The sequence below is a fragment of the Atractosteus spatula genome, chromosome 4 (assembly GCF_055471065.1).
Source record: "Atractosteus spatula isolate fAtrSpa1 chromosome 4, fAtrSpa1.hap1, whole genome shotgun sequence".
Classification (NCBI taxonomy): domain Eukaryota; kingdom Metazoa; phylum Chordata; class Actinopteri; order Semionotiformes; family Lepisosteidae; genus Atractosteus; species Atractosteus spatula.
This window is the reverse complement of record NC_142709.1, coordinates 5,721,493-5,747,353: the sequence shown is the minus strand read 5'-3', so window position 1 is coordinate 5,747,353 and position 25,861 is coordinate 5,721,493. Positions and strand designations below refer to the sequence as shown.

Below are 25,861 nucleotides of genomic sequence, written 5' to 3'. Positions count from 1 at the left end.
TGAGCTTCAGTGCGCAATAGCTGGTCAGATTGGCCCTGTGAAAAGCTCTTCTAGAGGAGAACGTGTGGTGTCTCAGAAGCTGAAGCCGACAGTCTGTGAAAGGGGAGCCAGGCACATTCAAAACGGAACACAGAAATAATATTTAAAAAAAACATCTATTTAATCAGAGAGGCAGCAGGGAAGCGCACAGCCCCGTTGGTGATGGGCCGTGCCTTCCGTGGCCCAGAGCAGTTTGGTTACTTCTCGGCGCTGGCGGCCTTGAAGAGCTCAGCTCCCAGGAACTCCAGCCTCTCCCTCTTCTCCAGGCCGCGGTACAGGCCTGCCGGCACCTGTTCCAGTCCGTACCGCAGTCCGTACAGGCAGCCCGCTATCGACCCCGTAGCGCCACTCTCTCCTTCGCCGAGGACAGGGGAAACGCAAGCGAGACGTGACGTTACTCTCGGCGCTGCCTCCGGGCGGAGCCGCTTGCCGCACAGCTCGGGAGGGCTCTCGGATCGGCGAGGTGTGGAACAGGCGCGCGCGAGCGAGGTTAGCGCGAGGGGGTCTTGGCTGGGCAAGGGGAGCGGCGGGTGTTGCGTGTGAGGAGCTGCAGAAGGCCGAGTACAGCTTTTATCTGTCAGTGTTTCGGTCGCGTGTTGTGTCCCCATCATGAGCTGTGAAGCCAGGTAAGGTCCAAACTGAGGGCTTGGCCCTGTTAATGAGTTTGCTCCTGCCGTGGAGCTGAACAGCGTGTTTTTACCGTGTCGTGTGGCCACTGGTGTGTCCTACTAGGGCAGTGGTTCCCAGTCCTGGTCCTGGTGACTCACACAAACCTTTGGATTTTGTTCCAGCTGAGCCCTCAGTTACACAATCAAACCCTGCATTGACTTCATAATAATAAGATTGATCTGAACTGTTTGTTCCCGGCTCTTACGCACGTTGGAACTGTTACCATTGTATTTTGTAAATGAAATAAAATCCCAAACGTGTGACTAGAATCAAAATGCAAATATTCAGCTGAAGCAACGTCTTAGATCAAGTGAGGCTTCAGTGATCTGATGAAGGTGGGATTTAATGAAAACCAGTAGGTCTGTGGATGACCAGGACTGGGAACGCCTATACTAGAAGATGGAGGTCTGTCAGCCACCAGATATGTTCAGCTTAGGTCTTAAGGACATCTGAGGTCCTTTTAAATATCTGTTTCCCATGTCTGTTTCTATATTTCTCTTCTGCTGTATTATAACTAAAAAACTGAAAACAGCCTACTCCACATTACAAATGACCGTTGTGTCTCTCAGGTGTCCAACGCACAATGAAAGCTGTGCTTCCTTTTATACCACTCGACTGATTATTTTTTGCCACCGAAGCAGCACATGTGAGCTGGCTGTTTTCTTGTCGGTCTAGACGAGTGCCCTGCCTGCAGACCGTGGCAAACCTACCTCCGTGAAACATGGCCCGCTTGCACAGCTCAGTCCAGTCAGAGCCGGCTGCCAGGAGGGCATCGTAGGCGATCATGGGGGCGTCGTGCCCCCTCCTCCCCCCTCGGCCCTCTGAGCTCCAGCGCTTGTATATCTGTAAAAAAGGACACAAACCACACCCAGCTCGTTAGACCAGCAGTGTCTCCTCATCTAGCATACGAGCTAATCCTGCAGGAAATCACTCGGCCACCTGTCCTGGCACAACATACAATAGGACGGGAAAAAGACCAGAGTCTATAATACAAGTTAGAAGGAGCTCTATTATTTCAAATATGTGTTATTGGCTGGTTTCTTTTTACCATGCTGTCAAGTTCTCTGGAGTTTCCCTAGGGTGATGTTTGGACTAGCAATAGTGACTTTTAATGAGCGCACTGATTGCAGACAGAAAATGTATTTTTTTCTGAAACGTGTAAGAAATGTGTTCACATGCCTGAAAAAACCTCCATTGAGGTTTTCTTCTCCATACTGTGTTTTTTTTTATTTCAGTACAGTGGATTTCATCATCTTCATATGAATGAATCTTCATCATCAAAAGGGTCTGGAAGTAAATAATAAATGGTGCCTATCCAGTCCAGAGAATTACAACAAAGTAGAAGACTTAAAAAATAACAAGAGATTACATGTACTAATAAAGACATTTTCAAGTTTTGAATGTCATATTTGTCACTATCTAGACCATTCTGAATTAAGATAAGAGCTTTCTTGAAGTTAATTGATCAGAGTACTCAGGTCTACCTCTTGTGATCTGATGCTGCCTGCATGCCTGACTTCAGATGACGGAAGGAAGTATCTGAGACAACCGTTCTTCATCTGCTTCTTACCTTGTCCATTTCCTCAGCATCATGGCGTTCTGGAAAGGCCGGCTTGTCCTGGTCATCCCTCTCGATTTCTCTCTCCTCCAGGTAAAACTGCCATTTTGTCTCAAAGTAAAACCACTTTTCCTGGTATTCTTGGAAAAAGAAAAGCACAGAGGCCCCACATGAAGCCTGCTTTGACGGCGGCACTCCTGAGTCTACATGGGTGGATCCCTGCGGTTTTGTGGAGCCTACCTGCCATGTGTCGGATTGTTTTCCTGCAGTACTCCTCCGCCATGGGCAGGACCTTCATCATATCCCTCCCCCATCGCACCACGGGCCTCCCCTGCACGGCGTACGAGGCAAAGAGAGCCGCACACAGAGAGCCCAGGAACCCTGCCGCGCAGACAAGAGCGTCACAGCAACTAGTACTGACTGAGTGCTGTCGGACTTTACTGAAAATGTGCAAAGACTGGACGTGGCACTGCTAGTTTAGAAATGAGTGTCAGAGTCTTTATCATCACTTCCTGGATGAAGGGAACTAACATGCCTCTGCTGCGATATTCCCAGTCTTAGTTTCAGACTTGGATGCAAAGTCAGTCTACTTTGAAAGACAACCTACACTCCTGTGTATATCCAGAGCAGTCGTAGACGGCCTCTCAACAAGACACGAGCTTGATGGACTCTGTAGCTATGGTTTTAAATAGCTTCGTGTGAAGCTTGAACTGCAGTGGATTTGCTTTATTTTTTAGAAATGAATGGAAATGGGGAGGAATAGCATAACAGCATCAATCAACACACTGGCAGTCCTGCAAGGAATTAAATGACTTTTACTGCTTGTTGAACACTGTCGCCATTCTCATAGCATGGAAAAGTACACAAAGGCGTAGCACGTCAGCGAGCAGTGCAGGATAGTGCAGCTGGGAGTGCACCATGCAGCCAGCTCATGTGGTGCAGGTTACCACTTCCTTAGATCCAACGTCTAATGATCTCGGAGAATGGCGATTTGCCGTACCTGTGGGGTGATTGTGGGTCATGCGGCCGATCTCGATGCTCACTTCCACCAGCGTGTCCAGCCTCTCCGGTTGCCAGTATCGCATGCCAATGCACATCGCCTTAGTAGCGGCCCCAAACCCCGACCCTGAAGGAGGAGGAAGAGGAGGCAGCAGCCGTTCAAATCTGGAAATGAACAGCCTTAATCGCACAGCTGAGTTTTTTTTTCTCTTTTTTTCCGTTAACTCTGACCTCTCTCGTTGAAGGGCGTGTGCCAGGCCAGGAGGTAGTTGTCTGGTTTGAGCTGGGAACATCCCTCCACGGTGGCAGGGTCAGGCTGTCTTCCCTGAATGGTCACCATGGCCTCCACGTACAGCCGCACCAGCTCCCTGTACAGGTCCTCCAGCGACCAGTAGTCTGACCCAGCACAGAGAACGGCAGGGTTTGTTTTATTCTAAATAAAATTTACTGCACAACATACATCAGTCTTCCCATGAGTGTATACTCTCCCAGAACATCAAATCTCTACTACGTTTTAGAGATGTTCTTGAAAAGGTGACTGTCCTATCTCAATCAGAACAAGTGGTTGCTGGGGCTGGATTTTCACAATGAAAGAGTCCCTGCAAGCCGTATTGCTTGCTGGAGTCCCAGTCTCTTTTCCCTGTCCCGGCTCTGAAACTGCAGTCCTCCAGTTCTCTGCAGGAGCCCGAAGGAACAGGGTTTTCCTCCCTAGTCCCTGTACAGGGTCTGCAGTCTCTTCCAGCGCTCCTATGCCAGGGAGAAGCCCCATCAGCAGTGCTTAGGATGAGCGCTGACTTACTTACAGCATTTGTGGGATCAGGTCAGTTTTTAGGGCCTCCTCTCTCATATTTGATTGACACTGGCTGCCAGTCAGTGGTGAATAGACTCAATCCATTCTATCTTTGAAGGCCTGTCTTGTTGAAATGAAGTGGAAGCCCCAATGCAATTGTATTGTTTCAGAAAAGTTCTTGCTGGTTTAAAGACCCCCTTAACATAGTAAATAAAATAACATCTATATGGTGTTCTGCGCGGGCACGTTGGGGAGCCTTCTGCTGCCGCAGGTCTGTCTCTGTCTGATTGACCCCAGAGGCTGTGGAAAAGCAGTATGCATCTATCCAGTGCCTTGCCAAGCACTTCATACAGCATGTTTCAGATTCCCATTAAATGAAAACTGACATGCCACGCTAAATTTAGCTGTGTCTGCAGGAGATAAATTGGAGCGCTGATTGGTGGGGCAGTGTTCCCGACATGACAGGGACCCTGGAGAGGAATGAAAAATAGCCCTTCGTCTATCAGACGGGTTGTGGTGGCGATCAAGAAAAGACAGAACAAATGACCTGACACAAAACTCCAAAGTTTGACGCTGACAAAAATATTGTTTAGGGCATTTTTACATCTGAATACGGTATAGTCTCCATCTTTATTTGGCTCCTTTTATACAATTAATTAAAACTACAAATACTGTATCACTAAAGCAGTCAGAAAACTAGACTGATTAGTACAGTGATTCATATTAATAGTGTTGTTTTTATTGAGTTGATCTGATTCTGCCTGTGTGCTGTATATTGGAGAGGGCACAGTGTAGAACAGTGGCTAGATTCACAGTTAATTGTTAATTGGGTTAATCGGTTAAAATTGGCTTCTGTAAAATTGGCCCTGGTTTTCCTGGGTATTGATTATCCTCCCTTTCTGAACTTAATGGTGCAAATTCCGTAATGTAACAAAAAGCTGGCAGATATCAGAATTGCCCTGTTCAAAAGAATGAAAATGAACAGAAATAGTATAACAGCATCAATCAACACACTGCCAGTTTTTCATAGAACTAAATTACTTTAACTGCTTGTTCAAGATTATTTACTATGAACATAAAATCCATATTCTCCTGTTCTTTAGATACAAAAAACAGTTTGATTCTTACCATGAGTGACTCTTATAAACCTACAACTTAGCCTTTGTTAATGTGAGTTAATACTTTTGGCCAGTACATCCATCGTCTCTTCAAAAGGTGAATGAGACTAAGACATAAACGTCATGCAATATAGTTTCTAATGTGCCCCTAAAGGTCAAGGCCTTTGAAGAGAGCACAGAGAAAGTGTTTATTGAAAGCATTTGGTGGGGAAGACTTGTTGTGTCTGTCATGGTATTTCCTTTAGGCAGGGAGCCTGTCAAACCAGAGGGAGAATCTCCTCTGAGGGGCTGCAATCCAGACTAAGAGCTGAGAAGAGCACGCTGGTCCTCAGACACACTAGAGCTCATCTGGTTGTTGCCACACCAGGAGACCCTCAGCAAGGTCGCTTCTGTAGTCTGCTTGGTTGACGTGCTCTTGCCTTTTCATACCCAGCTCTGTTCTGCTCTTCGTCTGGTTTAAGTTCGATTGTTCCATTCCTTGATTTTGTTGTCAGCTCTTTCAGCACTCACTTCCTGGTTTGCCCAGAAGAGCTAGGGACCTGTGTCAGTGCCTCACGGGCTTCAGGACCCAAGGCTTCTTTCAAGCACACAGCACACCGGAGCTAAGATGTGACAGAGACTGGGCACCCTCTCCTCTCAACGCCGCACTTGTAGGAAATACTGAAACTGCAGTACACAGGGCGTGACATTCAGTGAAGCTATGTCAAGAACGAGGATTCATTACACTGTAACGTACTGTACTCGGTTGATGGGGTTTCAGATAAAAACAAAAAGAATGGCTCAAAAAAGACAGAACCTTAGAGCTGTATTTCTGTGCCTTAAGACCCTGTTATACTCAGACGCTGTCACTGCCTCTTTTCGGGTGCAGCGCTTGATGAGCGTGGTCAAATGAAACCACAGCGCGGCACTCGGAGTGGAATTTTATTTTATGTGCCCAAGGTCACGTCAGCACTCACCCACTGTTTATTGTTTGCTCTTTAACTGTGTGTGCTTCACACCGACGATATGCCCTTCCCAGCCCGCCTATTTTCTGGCCCCTCGTATTTCATGGAGGCACTAGCATCAAAAGCATGTGGCAGACATTCATCTTATTATATGAAAACGCGTAATGAGGTGTATTAGAAGTTACATCATTCATGTCCTAAAGATGATACATTTGCAGCTGGCGAAAGTGGTAATTTACCAAAGTGGCTTTTGATGCCTGTCAGGCACTTGTACTAGAAAACTGGGAATATACAGTAGAGGTTCAGTGGGCGGGCTGATATTTACAATGCTACAAGACATCGGTATTTAGAATCGTTTTCTCAGCTGTTATTCAGTCATCTTAAGATCTGAACCCCAGACCGTTCTAAGATAAAGACACTCAGAGGATTCTACGTGACTGAGTGGACAGTCCCCTCTGACGCCTCCTATCCCTGCAGGTTTTCAGTCAGCTCCGAGACACTGTGGAATTGTTCCAGGATCGCCCTGCCAGTTCCCTTAGGCACAGTCACAGTACTGACTCTGACACCCCCTGCCAGCTTGGCTCACACAGTCCATCCCGTACTCTGGGCACAATCCTTTAGGGATACAGGAGTTACCCAATTTAGCCGTAAGTCTTCCATGAAGAGTTCTCTAAAAAAATATTGTGCCTGTGTACAATCCATGTGAGCCCTGGGCTCCGAACACGGTCTATTTTTAACTGCATTCCTTTCAATACGCTATATCTTCGACAGATTAGAGAGGATTTTCTGGGTAAATGCAACAGTACATTTTACAAGTATGCCTATTCGTTGTCTCTACGTTCTGAAATTAATTTTTACCATGCTGTTGTCAACATTACATTTTTCTGTCCTGCTCCATTTCGTAAGAAGGCATTCTTGATGCGTTCTAGGAAAGCTTCGTCCGATTCCTTCCTGACACAAGGTGCGGCTTCAACGGGCTCTTGGACTTTTCGTTTTAGCGCGTCCACTGGACGGAATCCAGAGATCGTAGGCTTTTCTGTCGGGTGATACCTGCTCCTTGAAGAGAGACTATCGCGGTGCGGTTCCTGCAGTCCCTGAAGCGTGGCGCCGACCCGAGGGTACAGCAGCCAGCGCCAGTTCCCTAGCCTTCTGCCTGCTCACCTGTGATCAGTGCTTCTGCTGTCGTCATGTGCATCAGCGTCCCATCACTCAGGGGCCAGTTGTCCTCATCCACGGTCAAGCTCCCCATTCCTCCCAGAGCCGCCAGCTCCTCCTGGATCTGTACCCCAGAGGTACAGCTCTCCCACTTGCCTTTCCTGTAGCCGAGGGCATCGCCCACCCCGCCGAGCACCATGGCTGCCTGGAACTTCTCCATCTCGGCACAGCCGGGCAGCCGATCGCCTCCCTGGTCGCTTCTTTTACCACCTTCTTCTCTCCCCTCCCCTCCTCCCCAGCAGTGTTTTCTGCTGCTATTGAACCGCGGGCATGCTGCCTCCCTTGCGCCTGTGTTGTTTTAACTACCCTCACTCGCCCACCCACCCCCCCCCCCCCACACACACATACACACACACACACACACACACACACATATCCCCCACCTCAGCCTTTATCAGGGCCGGTCATTGTGAGGCGGCGTGTGCCCGCATCAGTGTATCAGGTGTCTCCTAAAAAGGCAATCCCCCAGACCTTTGTGAATCTGAAGCTGTCAGCTGGCTCTGTATCACAACCAGCCCTCGACAGCTCCCCACCCCCACTCTGGGGGATAAGAATGGACCATTACTCTGTCTCTCAGTTGTCTGTCACCAGTCATTAACATTGCTCGCTCAAGGGCAACTGCGTAGGACTGCAGGGAATGGACACTTTCTGTGGGATTTTCACTCCTTGCTACACTAGGCCCCACAGGATGGCCACAGGGACTTTCTGTTTAGTCTGGTTTCAGCAGCTGTATCTCGTACTGTAAATCCTAAACCCTGTACTGTTCAAGGAATTACGCAGAACCGGCAACATAAGAAACGTTACAAAGAGAAGGTCGTCATTTTTTTTTTTAAATTCTCTCTTTTCTTAACATTTGTGCAGAGCCACTTTAAATTAGCTGTCCCCAGTAAAAAAAAGACAGCACAAAACTTTCCAGTAGAAACCGAGTGGAGAGGTGTCAAGGAAGTTAATTATTTTGACCCTGACTCTGAAGCCCATTTCCAGCAATTCAATCTCGAGCATCTCAGCAGCCATTAAGGAAAGCACTGCGGAATTTTGCCTTTAATCTCAGTGACATGGTTGAGTGCCAAAATACAGCAAAGTGGCATTTTTCCAGCCCTTTAAATGTTTGGCTGTACTGTGTCATACAGTGCTTCTGTATTATCCTCAAAAGCTAAATGAAATTTCCACCAGGGAGAGAGCATAGTGCCACAAATACTTCAGAGACAACAGCACAGGGTAAAGAAATCCTCTCTTGGATGTAAACAGGTGATGTTAAACAGTGGATTGAAGGAGGGGGAGTTTAGGTTTCATCTATGGGAATTGAAAAAGTATTACAATCAGTACTACCAAGGACAGAATTACCAAACTGATATTCCTGGATTTAGCTAAATGTGGATTTCCTTGCTTTATTGATTTGTTGCTTTCAATTGTGAAACTGCTTCTGGTTATCCGTGCGCAGACTTCCCTACTTCTATTGTAAAACTTCCAGCAGCGGGCTGGGTACATCGCTCTGGTTCCTGGCCTTTCAGTTTTTTGTTTCACCAGAGTAATCAATGACTGTGACTGAACCGACAGTTCTCAGACACTCAGGCTGCCCGTCAATACTTTGAAGGAATTTACGAAATGGATAAAATTAAAACAAAACTGAATGGCCCCGCAGTCTTTTGTTAAAAACATGCTTTATTTAACAGGTTTCCTTTTCCTTTAAAATAACAATGAAAAATAAAATATTTTAAACACCAGCAATTTAATCTTTAATTGTATTTACAAAAGCAGTAATACTGATTTTAGGCTGCACTTGATTCGGTACACACTGACAGCAGTAACTTCACTCAGGGCACTTTATGCTTGTTACATTGCAGTAATCCAGGCCTTTACAAGTGTTACAACAGAGCTACAACTCAACTTAAAAAAGAAACAGGGCAAGTAAAAAAACGATACTAACGTTGCGGTTTGTGTGCTAAAGTAGACTTAAAATAACCTAAATGTAAACACTGTAATAATGCATTTTATTTAGAGGTATTATCATCAATACCTAAGAGAGGTGTTCAAAGAGTTTTGCAACAAAGGTATGTAGAAACATACCGCTATTCATTGCAATGCATTTATCTGACTTATCCTTCAAACTAGCAAATCCTGACAAAGAGAAACCTCTCCTAACTACTGCATTAACCTCCTGCCAGTGGTGCTCCTCAAGGAGTCTTCATACTGGAAATCTTACACCAGGCAGGGCATACAGTAAGTCAGGATGCCAGGTGAAACAATAACCACTCAGGGCTACATCTGTGCTATAGCATGGATGGTTCAGCTTCAAGCCCACCCTACTGAATGAATGGAGGCTTGTGAAACCCTGCACTTTCCACACACGACCAGCCATGCAGCAGAAGACTGGTCAAAACCCATCAGTTTGTTTTGTTCACGGATGACAATGGACCTGTGATTGTTTTTAGTGGTGGGATATAATTCCTCAGCAGGGTCACTTTTAAATCTCAGCATACCATGGCCATAATTTTAATAAGCGCTATAATAAGCAAAATATCTCTGAGGGTTTAAATGCAGGGTGCTTGCAGTGCATTAATTCAGCCCTGGTGTCAGTTTGCCAGACGTGAACTCAGAAGTGAACCCTTTTGGTGTCTGGCTGCACTGCGTCATGCCGTTCTCAGTAACCCGACAAGGCACACGCTCTGCTGGATCAGCGTAGAAGAGCTCCAGCACCTCTTTGCTGGATTCTGGCAACATGTGCTAGCCGTCTTGTGAGCTGAAGTTTTGGTGCACTCATCTGATGGGAATTTGTACCGCACCACAACGTCCAAAAACGCCTTCCGTGTTTCAAACAAAAGACCTGCCAAGCTTGTGTGCAATTCTGCAATGCTGGTTAGACAAACAAATGTAATATTTTTCACAGCAGAGACATTGTCTGCTCTGTTAATGTGTAAGACTTGTCTGGACCCAGGGTTGTATTTAATCATTCACTTTTGATGTTTATATGCCTGTAAACATCCTTTAATATGGCAACTGCGAGGTGGTGAATCTGCATTTCACTGCCCCCTTACGTCAAAATGTGATTATTGTATGTAGGGGAAAAGCAACCTAGGGGAAAAAATCAATCATTAACAGATGCCAATACAAACTTAATATTGAGTATGAATTATAAACACAGATTTCAATAACGCATATGAACAGCATAAAAGTCCCAATCTGTGCACACAAGTACCAAAACTTTTTGTACACCCCTCAAATTTTGACAGCTGAAATCCTTCAATTTAATTCCTCAAAAACAGCTAATGCAGCAATAAATAAGGTTAGTACCAATATCTTCCAGATGTCAGTAACTGATTCATCAGCTCACAAACAATGGACAACAAACGAGAAGTTCAAATTAATATGCACTTGGCTAAACTGGTATAAATTAAGCATAATTCCACCCCATTTGTGTTTATACTGTTTTTATTTTCTTGCTGTCAATCTGATTGCGCTCCACTGAAATTAATAACTGTAGTGTAACGCGTCTGACTAGCTGTCTTCTGTTAATGCAATGACATCTAGTGGTGGAGACATTATGGGGCATCGGAGATCAGAGAGTTTTATTGCCAAGATGAGCTGGAAAAGCTACAGACAGATCCTAGCCCACAGGAGAGTCAGCAGAAACACAAACCAGTCAGGGGAGTCAGGAAGAGGCAAACCCAGGACAATGTACAAGGGTCCAGTAAGGGCGAAAGGTCAAGGCTTGTCAGACTAACAAAATGGCACCACTTTCAAAGTGAGAAGGTTTCATCTGCACTGATAGCCATTATGACATCATAATTGCAATATGAGAAGGGATTGTCGAATCAGCTGCTGTGCTGTGGTCAAACAAGCCCGCTATTATATGAAAGTTAATACCTTCAGATTACTATTTAAGAATTCTATCAAGATAATTACATCACGGTATACACTGATCTTGGATTACATAGATGGATCTATGTAAAATGATGAAGCTTTCAGCTGGAAAAACATGTTAAAATAATCAGTTATTCCTTATTTTAGAAACATAAAGTATATACTGTATGCAGGTTATGGGGCTGACAGAGAGATATCCTGGGTGTTAACTGCTAGACAGAACTGTGTTCCAGGTTCTCAGACACAAAATAAGCTTTCTCCAGATTTCAGATCTATTTTATTTGCTTGTAGATTGTGTATAAATCACCTTGAACGTGTTGAATACAAATATTCCTGAATGGTTTCTTGTAAGTCCCTTTCATTCACCAGTTTATTCCAATTCAAAGCAGGTTTCAATCTGAATAACACAACCAGTTGCCATCATCTTCTGCTGGTTTAAATTCAAAGCTAACAAAGCTCATCAGTACAACCCAATGATAAGCAGGCACTTTATAACCCAGATAGATTAGTCACTCCAGCAATGCAGGACCAGCATACAAATTCTCATGAGGAAATGGAATTCAGCGCGGCCCCTATTTAAGCAATTTTGGTGTTTTCCGAAAAAAAAAAAACCCACAATGAAAAATGCGGATATTATGGATCTGGGCTTCTTGCTGCTCGGTACTTATGTTCAGTGCAACTTTTGCTTCACAGCAGCTCACCATCCATCTATACAGGTGGGAGACGAAGACATTCTAAGAGAGCAACTGGGAATGAAACCAGGGGGTTGTTGCAGAGGGTTGACATTATTCTTCAAGATTCATATTGTGATTTATTTAAGTTGTTTTTTTTTTTTATTGGACTGTTCAAGTAAAGATACTGGGGACATTTTTAACTTGATTGATACAGTACAAGAACATGTACGCAAGACGTGATTTAGATTTTAATGGAGAAAAAACTGTTCTGGGTTCTAGATATATTTCTGTGTTCAAGTAAGAACAGGGGATAGTGTCCGTTGTTGTTGGCAAATAGCTGATAATTTAAGCAGTTTAACTAAGAACTTGATATAAAATGGAGTTATTTTTCTTTACCGTTTATCAGGTCTTGATATTAGGTTTTATTAAACAGAGTAGGTTTTTTGCTGAATCTTGGCCTACTATTTAAAAACCTGCTTTCAACATGTATTTTTCCCCAGACTTTTTTTCTCTTTTTTTCAGGTCTAACATCACACTCCTTCACACTGCAACATGACAAACTGTGTGTTTCAGTGGTCATACCGCTGAACGTGGGCGAGGTGCAGCCTAGTGTGTAAGGCTCTAGTCTCGTAACCGGGTGGCAGATTCAGGCTCCTGCTGGACACCCTGCTGTTGTACACTGGAGTGAGGTACTGTACCCCAGCCACTCCTGTCCACCCCGCTGTATGAGTGGGGACCAGCATTGCTGGGAGTACACCCTGCAGCGGACAGGAGTCCTGTACGGGGTGATGGGTGGGGGAGGTCACGTGCTCTCTTGTCCACGTAATGCCATGGAAACCAGGAGCCCATGTGGACCGGAGATGGAAATTACCCCATCAGGTGAAGAGGACAGAGCTCTGCAGGATGTGCATATTACATGAAAGGCTGTTCAGCCTGAAGAAGAAAGCGTGCTTTAAACTGACCAGTATCCCTTTCTGCTTGGCTTAAGACGGATTACTTGAGTATTTGATTCATGAGAGCTTCGATTAAAAAAAACCCTGCTCTAGTTCAGTTACCAGGCTGTCTGGTACGCCAAACAACTGCGGAAGCAGGAGAGAACGCTGTTATGTTTATGAACGGTACAGCTGTGTTTCAGCCGACAGGAGCTCGCTGCAACCTGCCCGTTGAAGTGGCGATGACTCCAAGTTACGGAAAGTCGGGAGATGCCAGATTCGATATGATCACGGCCTACATTAATAAGCGGCGCTTCTCACTTGTTTCATGCTCGGCGGTCTTAATGCTGTTTCCCATTACTTTGTTAACCTAGAAAGAAAAGCACACAAAACAAAACAGCTCCCTGCAGCCCAAACAAAGCGTTCCTCGTGGTTAACAACGTGTTAAATTCCCTTTATAGGCCAAGGAACAGACAATAACGGGGTAAGGCCGGCTTGTTAAAATTCGGGGAGACATGTTAGCCTGTTACGTTCATGTAGGTAGTAACTGAAGGCATGATAATCCACCAATCCAGTCCAACACCTGACTGGATCGTTTGAGAAACAGCGGCCCTTCGGTCTGTACCAGTGTAATGGTAGTTCCTGCTGTTTCATCCTTCCAAAAGTACAGCATCACCCTTCCTCGCTGGCTGACATTTAAAAAGGAAAAAAAATGAAGCATACTGAAGAGCCGACTCTTTAATTTACACCACAAATGCTTTTCTTCTTCATATTTATATATGTATATACGCTTTATATATATATAGCTCTCTATATATCTATAGGTACAGTATTTTACAACTGTAATAATCGTGTCTGCTGGTGTTCACCTGATCTCAATGGCATGCTGTGCTGTCTGAACATCTCTCCGGTTAAGAAAAAAAGGGATCTGTAGTTCACATTGTTCCAAAGTATAAAAAAGACATGCAGAATCTACATCCTATATCATACAGCCATTGCGATATTTTGAAAGGTTTTTGTTTTTCCTGTGTTGTCCCCCAACCCCCACGTAAAGCAAAGAGCTATCTTCTGCACCCCCCCCCAGCCTGCGCAGGCAGAGTCTGTGCGCCCGCCTCCTGTTGCCTCGTCCTGTGAAAGCAGCGCGCCGGGAGGCCGGGTCTCAGGGAGGGGGCGGCGGCCTGTTCGTGTGCCGATCTCCATCCTCGCCCCCCGCCCCGCCTCGCCTCGCCTCACCTCGCCCCCAGCACCGCGCACACGGTGTGGACTTCAAGTGTTTTTTTTTTTGTCTTCCGAAAGAAAAAAAAAACAGAAAACCAACGACAAAAATGAAACGACGAAAGCAACCCCCTCCCCGCCCCGGGCGCCCGCGATTATACAGTTTTGCGCTTGCCGCCGGTGACGATAGGCCGCGCGAATTCCACGAAGTCGTCAATGAGAACGGGCCACGCACCTGCAAGAGGAAAACCAAAATGAAAAAGGCGAGGGGACTTTTCATTCCCTCTTTTGAGACGCAATGCACTGCCGTAAAGAAAGCAACTCGATTTACCCACCAAATTTAGATCTTCTGTCATTACAAAAACGCCGGCTTGAGCAAGATTGTATACTACAGATAAGAAAGAGATCGGATTTTCTTTTTTGTGTCGTTAGCCACAATGTGGAGAAAGCAAACCTGCGTAGTTTTATTTACAGAAACCATGGATTTAAACTCATCCAATCAAATTGACAAAAAAACCCGTCAAAACACAGCAAAAGAATACTCAGACTAGCTCAGAGACAATTACAGCCTTTACAGTACAACCTTAAAATACTAACCTTCTTCATCATAGTTTGACATGTCATCTGCGATCATGTTTCCAAAGTCTAAAAGAAGATTCCATGTGTCTTTGGGGATTGATCTTTTGTGATGTTCCTACAAAACCAAAACAATAAATTTTAAAACAAGATGGCTGTAACACATCTATTGCTCCTTAAAAAGGGACACTATACAGTGATCTTTAGGTAGATGCAGATGAAAACCTTCTCTTTGTCTCCATTAAAACAAGAACTCATAGACTCATAAAACTAAGTTGAAATGACCCTGCCAGAGTGCTGATGGCCCTGTTTCATTCAAGGGAAGAACTCCCATTGTCAATGTGTTTATTCCTAGTATTAAATACTATACACACGTCTGCATGTCATTTCTGTAAGCCGTATGGTCAGAAGAATGAGAGTCCTTCACATATATATCAAATGTAACTATACTGTACATACGCTTATATGTTCAGTTGATGACAGACGCTCATTAGCATAATGAACTGACTGACATAGTCAATGCCATGCCTAATTTGTAACACATCAGTGTACCTGCTACAGAAAGATTTTGTGGTTTTCCTCATGATAACTTTTGGAATTTACCACAGTTGTGAATTGAGTTTCTTTTGATGCTCAGTATAATTATCACCATCATACAATCACTTTTACAAGCCTTAAGTAGCTGTTCTCTTATTACATTACAAAAAAACGACATAATATTATACTTTTAAAAAGCCTTTTTAAAGTAGCCAAGTACTGTTCATGTCTTTATAACTTGTAACGACTCCACGCACAAGTACGGATGCCCGTGTGGTTTATCAAACACACAAAGGTGGCAAAAAAAGATCAATTCAGCACCACCACCACAGAGTTCCTTCCCCTCTTTGAGAACCCCAGGAAAGTAACGTCAAGGCACACAGCAAGACCACAATTCCCCAAAAAGCAAACTTGTTAGCACCCCTCCCAAGAGCAACTTACCAATAAAAACCTGTTCCAGAGGTCGAGAAACTTAAACCTTCCTGTCAATACTAAATTCCAGTAGGCCACTGCCATTTCTAAATCTGAGAAAAAAACAAGAAAAAGATATGAGTGCTCTCACGTATACACCGATAGAATTATGAAACTAACCTACTACAGAGTTCAGCTGAAACATCAAGAAGTGTCGTGTGGTGTAGAACCCATTGTGCTTTCAAGGTAGTGTCTTATAAAAGTGAAAACTACCTGGTGTGCCTAGTATTATCTCAAAACAAGCCTGCAATCTGTGTGGTACAGACTGGAAAAGTCATGACACATGGGTGGGAGTGCTGTTCCACCAATCAATCTGTACAGCTGCTGCTGGTGATACCAGGCCAGTGCACTGCATTCATCTTTCTCACTAGTCTTGAGGAAGCCTGACTGTGTGAGCAGCAGCGTTGGAAAGTTGAACCCAGAACGAATCCTAACACTGCTGTTGCAGGATGGAGCAAAATGCTGTCGATATAAGGTGGTGTGCTGAGTCGCTGGCCTACATAAGCTAACTTCTAAATCTGAAATACATATCCCAGCACAGCATTGCCCCACAGTCACCCAAGCAATGCTTCTTCCTCACACACAGCCCTTGGTGACCTCTCTGTGGTTTCCATTATATAAACAAGCTCTGCCACTGACAGAAAGAGAACATCTATGCACTTCACGCAGTCTGTGGACTGCTTCACGCTGATTGCTGAGCTGTGATGTTACCACAGTGGAAGCACCTGATGACTGTTTTCAGCTTTATGGGTCTTGCACACCTCCCAGTGGCTTTAGCAGTCCTGGCTGGGCCGCTGGAATCTACTGATGGCGGGAGAGTGGACTCTGAAAGCCCCAGTGAGACTGAACGGCAGCACTTCGAATGTGCGTTGCCTGAACCGAGGCATGGCTACGAACCTGTGCGCCTTTTCTTGCTCGCACATCACTTTCGGATGTTAAAAGTGTCTTCTTAGATGAGTGCTGTCACATTTGTCCTCATGTCTTGCTACGTCGGTAATAAGGATTGCAAAAGAGGGACATGAACTTTCACAACCTCACATGACATCATACTTTCACAGGCTGGCGTCCTGCAATCCGCCATCAGTAGTGAAAGTAAACGTGTTTCTGAATATTGAACAAAACAGATTTTTGCAAGGCTACAGCTCAACCGCCACACTATTCATATTCCTCCATCCACCCTTTTGAAAGGTTTATTCCTAATTTTCCCACCTTTTTCAACTGAACTTTTTCTACTTCTGTGCCTCGCTCATGTCTTGATATTTATGGTCACTCTACACTCATGTAATGGGTTTTGGGTATTTTCACACATTTTTCTCCCGACAATGTTTTTGGCTGCTTCCACTGAACCCAGGTCCCACAGAGTTCTCCATCTCGTCTTCGCGAAGCTTTTTTCTTTCCTGAAAAGGGTCAGTTCCCTCAACTTCCCTGTGGGCCCTTACCTTACCTCGCAGGACTGGACTCTAAAAGCTCCAGCAATATCCTTTTGTGAACCGCCGCCATCGAAATTGAACACTATGTACTTCATGGGGCATCAAACTACAGTAAAACTACAGTAGCGCTCTGAGCCAGCAACACTGCTTTAATAATCAAAAGGCCTGGTTACTGCAACAAATGTGTCCATTCAGAGATAAGAGGATTCTGTAGCTAATCCGCGCCAAGCAGTCCTTTGTGCAAAAGATTGTTTCTTTTCCTTCATTCAGCCTTTTGGGGGACCATGGTGTTTACAGCAGAGTTAATATTGTGAAACAGAGCTACAGTACCAGCTCTGTGTGTGAGTAAGCAGTTCGTCTGTGGAAATACTTCACCACTGCCTGAGAAGTCAGAAACGTCAATTGGCCCTTTTAAGCTACAAAACAGAATTAGGACTAGTTTCATCGCAATTCAAGGTAAGATCTTCTGCCATGCCCAACTATTTGCCCTAGTGCATCACTTTCCATAACTCTAGGCCTCACGATAGTTCTCAGGCCAAACCAGCTGCTACACACTCTTCAGTTATTTTCCATCACTGCCTCTTAACGCATCTAGTTGCACTAACCCTGAGATTTAGTGCGATTTAGAGAGCGAAGAGGTGTGTGTATGCCCCAGAACGGGCCGCTATCAGGCCTGCCTGCCAGTCGCGGCACAGACAACGGCCCCCCTGCACTGGAGGGGGGGGGCACAGAAGGCACTGCGTGATAGGGAGTCTGGCACGTCACAGGGGGCCCAGCTGGGGCTCGGCCTGGCTCCGCAAATAAGCCTCTGCCTTCGGAGCCACCGAGAGCCCTTAAAATCACACTTCACTGCGCTCTGCACTGTGATGGGGAGCTGCAGCCCCTTGGCCAATTTGCCTGTCATGAGCCGAACCCCAGGAAAATCCCCAAATAATTAGGGGACGGAGCCAGGCTTGCTGAAGCACACTGCGGTTCACAAGTTAGGCAGCGACCGTCAGAAAGACGATGATTCGCTGTAACACAGGCTGCCCAAGGCAGGAGTCAGACACGGAGGTACACAGGCACAGTTCCATCTTCAGGATATCAAAGTCGCACAGGCACGGGCAGCTTAAATCACAAGAGCTGTTCTTAAAACATAACGGCCATCAGGAAGTCGTTATTCTGTAAAGGTAACGTTATCGTATCCAACATTTCTGCTACAGAAAAGCAGCTTGCCTCAATCATCCATCCTGATGCTTGGGGACAGGAGAGAGGGATGGGTTATTTACAGATTTGTTTCTTGAGGTCAGCAGATCAACCGACCATCAGTGACCCATCAGGACAGTCTCCCCTGAAGGTTGCTACTGTTCCCACATTGCAGAAGCCTTCAATGGTTGGGAAATTCACCCACATTTAAACTTCAAATTGTCTACAGAAAGGCTGCATTACGCAGCATGATCCTTTCTGAAATGAAGGGGCTCAGGTTTACTCAAAACCATTTCGTACATTTTTTAACTTCACTTTCCTTCCAGATGTTAAAAAATACTGGAAAGTGTCTACTGCAAAAAAGAAAGAGAGAAGGATTAAAAAAAGACACTTACCTAAGCCCTTCTGTCCGGGGTTTTTAGCAAAATTAAATGTGAACTGATAGAAGTCTTTGAACTTTCCTGGGTCTTTTAATTCTTGCTCTAATCTTGGGAGGAGTGCTTTAAGTTTATCTGGGCTGTCGCAGCTGTGAGAGAAAAAACGAGACAAAGAAAAAGCAAGTATATACTGTAACTGGTCAAACCAGCAAAACAAAGGCATAACTATACTGACATTCTATATATCTGAAACAGCACGACGAGCACCCACATCTGCAGCGATAGTCAACAGCCTTGGTCTGATTCAACTGAAGCTATTTTCCTTTTAACCACCAAAAGGTCAGAATACACAGGTATATATAAGGCTCTCTTGCTGTTGTTTAAATATTAAGAGCTCCGCATGACATTAGTTTATGAACCTGTCTGACCATATTAAGGAAGTACTATTCTCTTTCTCTCGTTTGCAAAAAATTGTATAATTTATGCATTTTTGCCTATCAAATTAGTAGATGTGAAGTGTCAAATGTATCACAGAATATTGATTTTAGAGTGCATAGAGAGCTGAAATACTTGTTTAAGGAATATGTAGGATGTGATTTTCTCTTTACAAAATAAAAGATTAGTGTAAAATACTTCATAAATCAGTCCCTCATTTAGGTTTTTGTTGCTGAGGAATAATACTTCACTTCACTGTAAATGCAACTGAAATTTACCATTAATGTCTAGGGTTGAATTTTTGTTTGGCATAATAGAGTTTATAACATAGAGTTTTATAAATATAGAGTTTTTGCTTACTTATTTAGACATTGTCATTTAAAAAAAAATTGATTTGGGGAAAAAAACAAGTGATATAATATGTGGAAAAAATGGAAAAATGAAATATTGGCCTTGTATTAATCAGCTGCAAAGCAGGGTATACGCCATTTTCCTTTCCAATGTCTTTCTCAAAAACACCCAATGCAACTTCTTTATAATGCACAATTAAACACTTCTTTTTTTTTAAATGTGTGGCACAGAAGTTCCGTGAACTAAAATTATATGTTTGTTACAGTGGCATTCATTCTCTTTCCCTTTTCTGAAAATAATGTAGAAATAATGCCAGCGATGGCTCTATTCTATTGTTATGGAGCCCTCAACTGCTGAAATTACACATTAGGCAGATCTGACAGCAATTGCTTACCCTAGCTCTGACATGCCTTCCACAAACTCCTTCTTACTGAACTCGCACTGGGTGGCAGCTCTGAACTTCCATGCTACGACCAGCACACTGATGCTGGCTGGGTCCAGGTTCAGATCGTCACAGAACTGCTGGATCCCGTCGATACCAATCTTATTTTCATCCTGAGGATCTGGGGAAACACACATGACACTTCACTGCACTGCGTAGTGAGCTGTGGGATAAAGTGAGACCTCTCAAGTCTCACTTTAAGATGCGACAACAAGGTGTGTTACAAAAGCACATCCACAAACGAAGATGAATCAAGAGCAAGACAATGAACACCTAGTTCTAAGCCTGAGAAGCCAACGAATATACAAAACCCAGGTTTATTATACAGTCCAGACCCTACCATCCGTATTCCCAGAACTGATCAATGAACGGCAGGATTTAGCAAAGCCCTTACTTTCCATATAATTAATTTTAACAATGAATTATACACACAGGGTCAGCTGAAAGAGTGCATCTCAGGCACTCAAGCACATTTAAGGAAGCACATTTTGTAATGAAGATCCAAAATGAATTCAATTCAAAACAAAGCAAATCATTTAACACATCCCCGATGGACTGATTTTATATGAAACCAATTGAGAGAGCAAAAGAGAGCAAAAAAAACATTTAATCAATGCCTGTCCAAAACACACTTTAATCAAGGTTCTGAAAAGCTAAGAGACTTACCACACACTTTTGGAATCAAAGGGGAAAACAATACTTGCCTTTATACCGGTTATAAAGCTGTTCTATTTTCTTCCGGTCTACTGAGTTCTTCATAGATTCTTTGTAGTACAGATCTGGATTCTGGAAGTAGTTGTCTGTCGCCACTTCTAGTTTCCAGTCATTCTGGGTCAGGCAGTATACAGCTGTCTTCTCCCCAGACTGAGTGAAGGCCATAAACTGGCGAACCTTGTCCTTCTGCGATGACTTGAGCTTATGCTGCAAAGCACAAACACACGCAGAGCCCGGTCAAACAAATGTTTGATTGTGTTCTCCGTAAACTGTTTATTTACAGTTTGAAAAGGCCTTCCTTTCAGGCAGTAATTCTCTCTTATTTGAGCTTTCTGCCCCTGCCTACTCCTACATTTTACAAGTCACTGTTAAAACAGGTTCCTTCCCACTCTTACAGCAGCTTAAATCTAATTAAAAAGACAAAATATTTGCGACTTTCAGATTAAAAGTAATGCTGCAACTTTCAAATAGTATATTAATGTTGATAATCAATAATAAGATGCTTATTATTTTAATTTACTAAAAGAAAATTTGTACTTTATGCTTAAAACCCTTTTTCTCTTTACTAATAGTGTAATTTAAGAGTAGACCTTCATTAAAATACACATAATCTTGTTCTTCTTAACCTCAAGATTTATTTTATTTAAAACAAGTATACACAGAAGTATACTCCAAAACATTTTAGTCTTTCAGTTTTTATTCTCCATGTAAGCTGTCATATTTTAAAAAATGTATTTTGTAAGCTACTATATGAGCTGCTTTCAAGTATTCAAAACAAGTTTCCATCTTTTTGTGGAGCACAAGTAGCCTCACACCTGAAGGAGAAAAAACTAAACACCTAAGTAAATGAGGGTACTTAATCTATAAACACAAGAATAATTATTGCACCAGAATTGTGATTTTCTTTTAATTACAACATTAAATGTCAAGAAGGTGTAACACCATAAGGTAACAGTTTTTTGCCGAGATGTCTTACATTACAGAGTACAGTCCACTGAATTTCATATTTCCCTTAAAGCACGATGTGAACTGCCAACATGGTGTATGTGCTAAATATCCTGTATATTTTTAAGACGGGAAAACAGATAAAAGAAACCTTTCAGTTTTAAAACAAAAAATAAGGCTCAGTAAGACTGAGTAACCTCTTCGCCACCACACCTTCACACCTTCATATGGCTGGCAAACATCATACAGACATGTCCACACTGAGCTTGTCTGTTAGGGTACCCAAGCACTTTCTTGTACACTGAATTGGCAAGCATGTAATTAAAGGTTCTTGTGAAGGAGCTATTCTATTTATAACATTTTTATTTCCAGTCTTGATTTTGTTATGTAGAATGTGCATTTGAATTTTGAGAATGCCAGAATGTTATTATATTTATTAGGGTATGGTGTTTTTATTATTATTATTATATATTAGGGTATGGCATTTTAATACTTCAAGCATTTGAGGGATTCATCTATTTGCTACTACACTAATTAAAACAGAGTATGTGACTTTTGCATTAATTGCTCATAAGGTATGTTGATTAAATATTTCAGCCTGTGACACTCAGACCTGATCTCGGTGGTATTCTGAGCTTTCCACTCTAAAGAGCTGTAAGCTGTAAGATCTTTCCAAGGACATCTAGAGATTTCAGGAATAACATCTGAATGCTTTACAAACGCTCAGAACTCATGTTCCAGATTATTTTACATTATCACAAAAGTTCTCAGTCATTATTCCTGGATGAATTGCAACACGCACACAGAATAAAACAATTCTTCACAAATGACAGTAAATGACAGGTGCAAACACCTGTTTTTATGTTACACACTCGCTGCTCATTCAGTGCCCGAGAACCTTAGCCGTCCATGAAAGACTTTACTGCTAAGATTTTATGCCAAAAAAGGGACTTTGTGTCAATGCAAATTGCATCACAAGAGTAGGTGGCTCTTAATTTGCCAACCTAATTATCAATTGGCATCATGACTACCTTTTTTTAATTAAAGACCAAAATGCATACCATTTTTTTATTGTGTACATAGTGGTAACAGCATATATTTTTTAAACATTTGGAAGAACGAAGCGTTTCATGTGTCCTTTGATTTTTCCTTGAGAATCCACGTTATAAACATGCAATTCCGACTTTAATTAGGAGACGTTTACAAATGCGAAACAAAAAGCCGTCTGTGAAGAAAAAGCATTTGTGAGCACAACGAGAAAAAAAAAACTATGTTCAGAAAGCATTAGAGTGTGTGTTCAGATTCAGAGAAAGTGAATTGGACCACATGGAGCGGCGTTCTCACTGACTCCTGCTTCCTCCTCGCCTCTTACGCTGAGTTGAAGAACCAAGGACAAGCTGCTTGTTTCTCATGCGTGTGTGTATAGCACACGAAATGGGCCTGCATTTACAGTCAACGCGGTTATTGAAAACAATCTAAAACCCATTATTGCACAGTGCAATCCAATTTGGTTTTTTTTTTGCCAGTCAAGTGAAATTTAAAAAACAACATTCTCTTCAAAATTGTTTGCAGACTAGAAATGAACTGGAGCCATCCTCTTTTATTAGAGGCTAACTCCCGAATCTGCAGGTTTCACTAGAGGAGATTTCAAGCCCCTCGGCCTCAGGACTGCAGTGGCTTGCCTGGAGGAACTCGGGCTCCCTTGTGACCCTGTGCTGGATGAAGAGGTCAGAAAGTGGAGGGATGTTATTAGAGCCCCAGAAGCCCTCTAGGAAATTTCCTTGTAATGCACTGCAGTCAATATGTGTACATAGGAAAACAAATGTCAGGTTAATTTAGTTGACTAGGAAGCAAGAGGATTAAAGCTCCTAGCTTATCCAAGAAATATCATATTGTGTTTATTTTAAAAACATTCCAAACTGTGCTGACAATACTAAGTAAGCTTTGCTTAGGGGAAAAATATTCTTCCTTAGGGAGGTGTCGAAACCAAAACTGACTTCTATCATCAGTGTGGACAAAAGAAAGCCTTCCAGTGTTCGAGAAATTCCCAATAAGTCCCAATAAATTGATTACATGTAGCCATCTCGTGCTACTTTGGGGTTTTGCTTATTTCAAGGGCATGCGCACTGTCCTAAAGGGTAAAAAAAGACAACACATTCTCCCTTTTTTCTGTCAACAATCTTTGGTAGACTGAGAGCCACAAAACATTCTGGAAAAGGCTTAAGTCAACACACTTCCTGAATTGCAAAAGAAGCAGAATAAAGTTTAAAACATTTTGTGGTGGAAAGTGTGTTCACTTTCAATGAACACTTCTCCAATTCAGGGTCACGGTGGCCTGCAGTCTACACTGGGAGTCACAGTAAGGTGGGAGACAGTCTGGACCAGACGCCTGCTCTTGCAAGGGCCAGTTTTTACAGAAGACAATTAACCTACCAGCACGTTTTTAGACCGTGGGAGGAAACCGATGCACCTGGAGGAAGTTCAATGCACACTGAGGAAACATGAAAACTCCAAAATCCACTCGGGATTGAACCCAGGACCGCGGCACTGCAAGGCGGCAATGCCAACCACTGGGTAACCATGCCACCCCATAGATTTCAGACCAGTTCAAGCCTCAAGTTCAAACATGCACAATGGCAGCAGAATTTCCACTCTTCGGATTGGAAAGTACCCTGCACTCCGCAAATACTGGTCCCAGTACTATTTAGGTATGGATCAATTCAGCTAGCTCTTCTTCATCTAAATGTACAACAGGGCTGGTGTGATTCGACTTATGATATCCGGCACCGTCTTTGGTCCTTCTCTTGCCACTACATCATTGCTCTGTGGTTGAGGGACTGGTAGCCCCTAGGTACAGTATAGGCGTTACAGAACAGACATAATGCCAGAAACGTAGGAATCAAAAGATTCAGTGGAAAGTGTTTACGTTCAAAGAACTAAAGCATAACTCTCTCAATAAACCAAAAAAAGGGGTAAAAACTAACTGCGTGACCGCATCGCTGCATTTTGACAGGTGTCGAGCTTCTCACTACTGAAAAACGGACACAGACCTCCGGCACAGCGCATTCAAGGCAGTAAGCGATACCTGATACAAATATATCGATACTACAGGAGAGCGCCGGGTACGCGGGATGAGACAACACAAGGGAATGTTGCTTCTGTAAGAAAATATCCATCCTGCATCGGAAAGGTGCTGGAAGATACAAAGATGCCGATCACTAGTATTTAATGTAGCACTACACATAACGCTCCAGATTTCAAAAAGACAACAGCAGGCGCTTCCAAAGTTTTTAGCCGTCTGCTCGCAAATATTTCCCTTCTCTATACAAGACCTCCGCTTCAGGACTTAGTATTTATCAAACACGAAAACCAGACGTTCCTATTCCATTGACCAATTGGTGACAGAAATGTAGAATGACACAACAAGTTGGATCTTTGTTAATTTCGTTCGTGAACTCACTATGAAGTCAGTTTCTACTTGCTACCGGACCTCAGGCATGCAATACTCACGGTGCAAACGGTATAACCGATGGCAAATCTCCGTTACCAAATGCTCAGGTTAGGGAAGTTTCAACAACAATCAGAACAATCCTAACACGGTTAGTGTGTGTGATTATTGTCTGAGAAAATAACACTATTAGCTAGCCGGCGAGGCACACGTTGTCGGTATAGAGGAATAACGGTATAGAAGCACGCAGCTGCAGGATTTAATTAGGCATGCACTGCAATGTGTCGGTAGTGAAAACACAAATAAAAGAGCTGCAGATGAACATCGGCGCTGCTCCGAGGCTCCGGGACGGCTGTAGTTTCGTGGTCGCATGGGTGGAAAGCGACAATCTCAACTCGTCCTACTTAACTACCCGGGCTCAGCCTACCAGCGACCCACTTCCCGACTCTCTGCAGCCGGCCAGTTCTCCTACCCCAACTTGCTTGTAGACCAAAAAGGGAAAGGTACGTGCCATGCAACTGCTGGTGTCAGCTCTCAAAATACCGTCAACTCTCTCTGACCTTCCTTTTCACAAACTGCTCCCGCAAAACACACCTGACAATGCGACACTGGCCAAAGACACCGCGACCACAACACTCCCTGACTGCCTAGCGCAGAGCCCGTCCCGCTTTCCAGCGCTTCGCCCTGCTGCCGCGGCTCATTCGTTTGTTTGGGTTTATTATTTTGATCTTACCTACCATTTTATCACCAGCTGTTTGACCAACTTGATTGCCAGTGGCTCGCCGTGCGCTTGCGCACCAGCCTCCGGGGACTGCGCCGCAGTGCTAGTGGGCATGCGCAGTCGAGGAGTGAGAAGTAGGGAATTGTAGTCTTTTGTTTCTTCCAGCAGATAAAACTCGGAACATAGACATGGAATGGACATACCCTACATCAATG

The 25,861-nt window shown here is 43.7% G+C and overlaps 2 protein-coding genes across 5 annotated transcripts; both read right to left on the bottom strand.

The window, feature by feature from the left end:
* Positions 1-131: 131 nt before the first annotated feature.
* Positions 132-7,651, bottom strand: adprhl1 (ADP-ribosylhydrolase like 1). Of its 2 annotated transcripts, XM_088912473.1 has the most exons (7): positions 7,279-7,651; positions 3,497-3,661; positions 3,267-3,392; positions 2,507-2,647; positions 2,279-2,406; positions 1,419-1,551; positions 132-394 (listed from the first exon to the last, which is right to left on the bottom strand). In XM_088912473.1, the coding sequence occupies exons 1-7, from the start codon at positions 7,490-7,492 to the stop codon at positions 237-239; spliced, it is 1,065 nt and encodes a 354-aa protein (XP_088768599.1). In that variant the 5' UTR covers positions 7,493-7,651; the 3' UTR covers positions 132-236. The 2 variants fall into 2 exon arrangements, with proteins under 2 accessions (XP_088768599.1, XP_088768600.1); XM_088912474.1 differs by lacking the exon at positions 3,497-3,661 and having other exon boundaries at positions 7,279-7,608.
* Positions 7,652-8,974: 1,323 nt separating this feature from the next.
* On the bottom strand, positions 8,975-25,681 carry dcun1d2b (DCN1, defective in cullin neddylation 1, domain containing 2b). Of its 3 annotated transcripts, none has more exons than XM_088912472.1 (7): positions 25,663-25,681; positions 20,523-20,739; positions 19,771-19,939; positions 18,609-18,739; positions 15,569-15,651; positions 14,612-14,708; positions 8,975-14,249 (listed from the first exon to the last, which is right to left on the bottom strand). In XM_088912472.1, the coding sequence occupies exons 1-7, from the start codon at positions 25,663-25,665 to the stop codon at positions 14,170-14,172; spliced, it is 780 nt and encodes a 259-aa protein (XP_088768598.1). In that variant the 5' UTR covers positions 25,666-25,681; the 3' UTR covers positions 8,975-14,169. The 3 variants fall into 3 exon arrangements, with proteins under 3 accessions (XP_088768598.1, XP_088768596.1, XP_088768597.1); XM_088912470.1 differs by having other exon boundaries at positions 25,659-25,678; XM_088912471.1 differs by lacking the exon at positions 25,663-25,681 and adding an exon at positions 23,911-24,003.
* Positions 25,682-25,861: the final 180 nt, after the last annotated feature.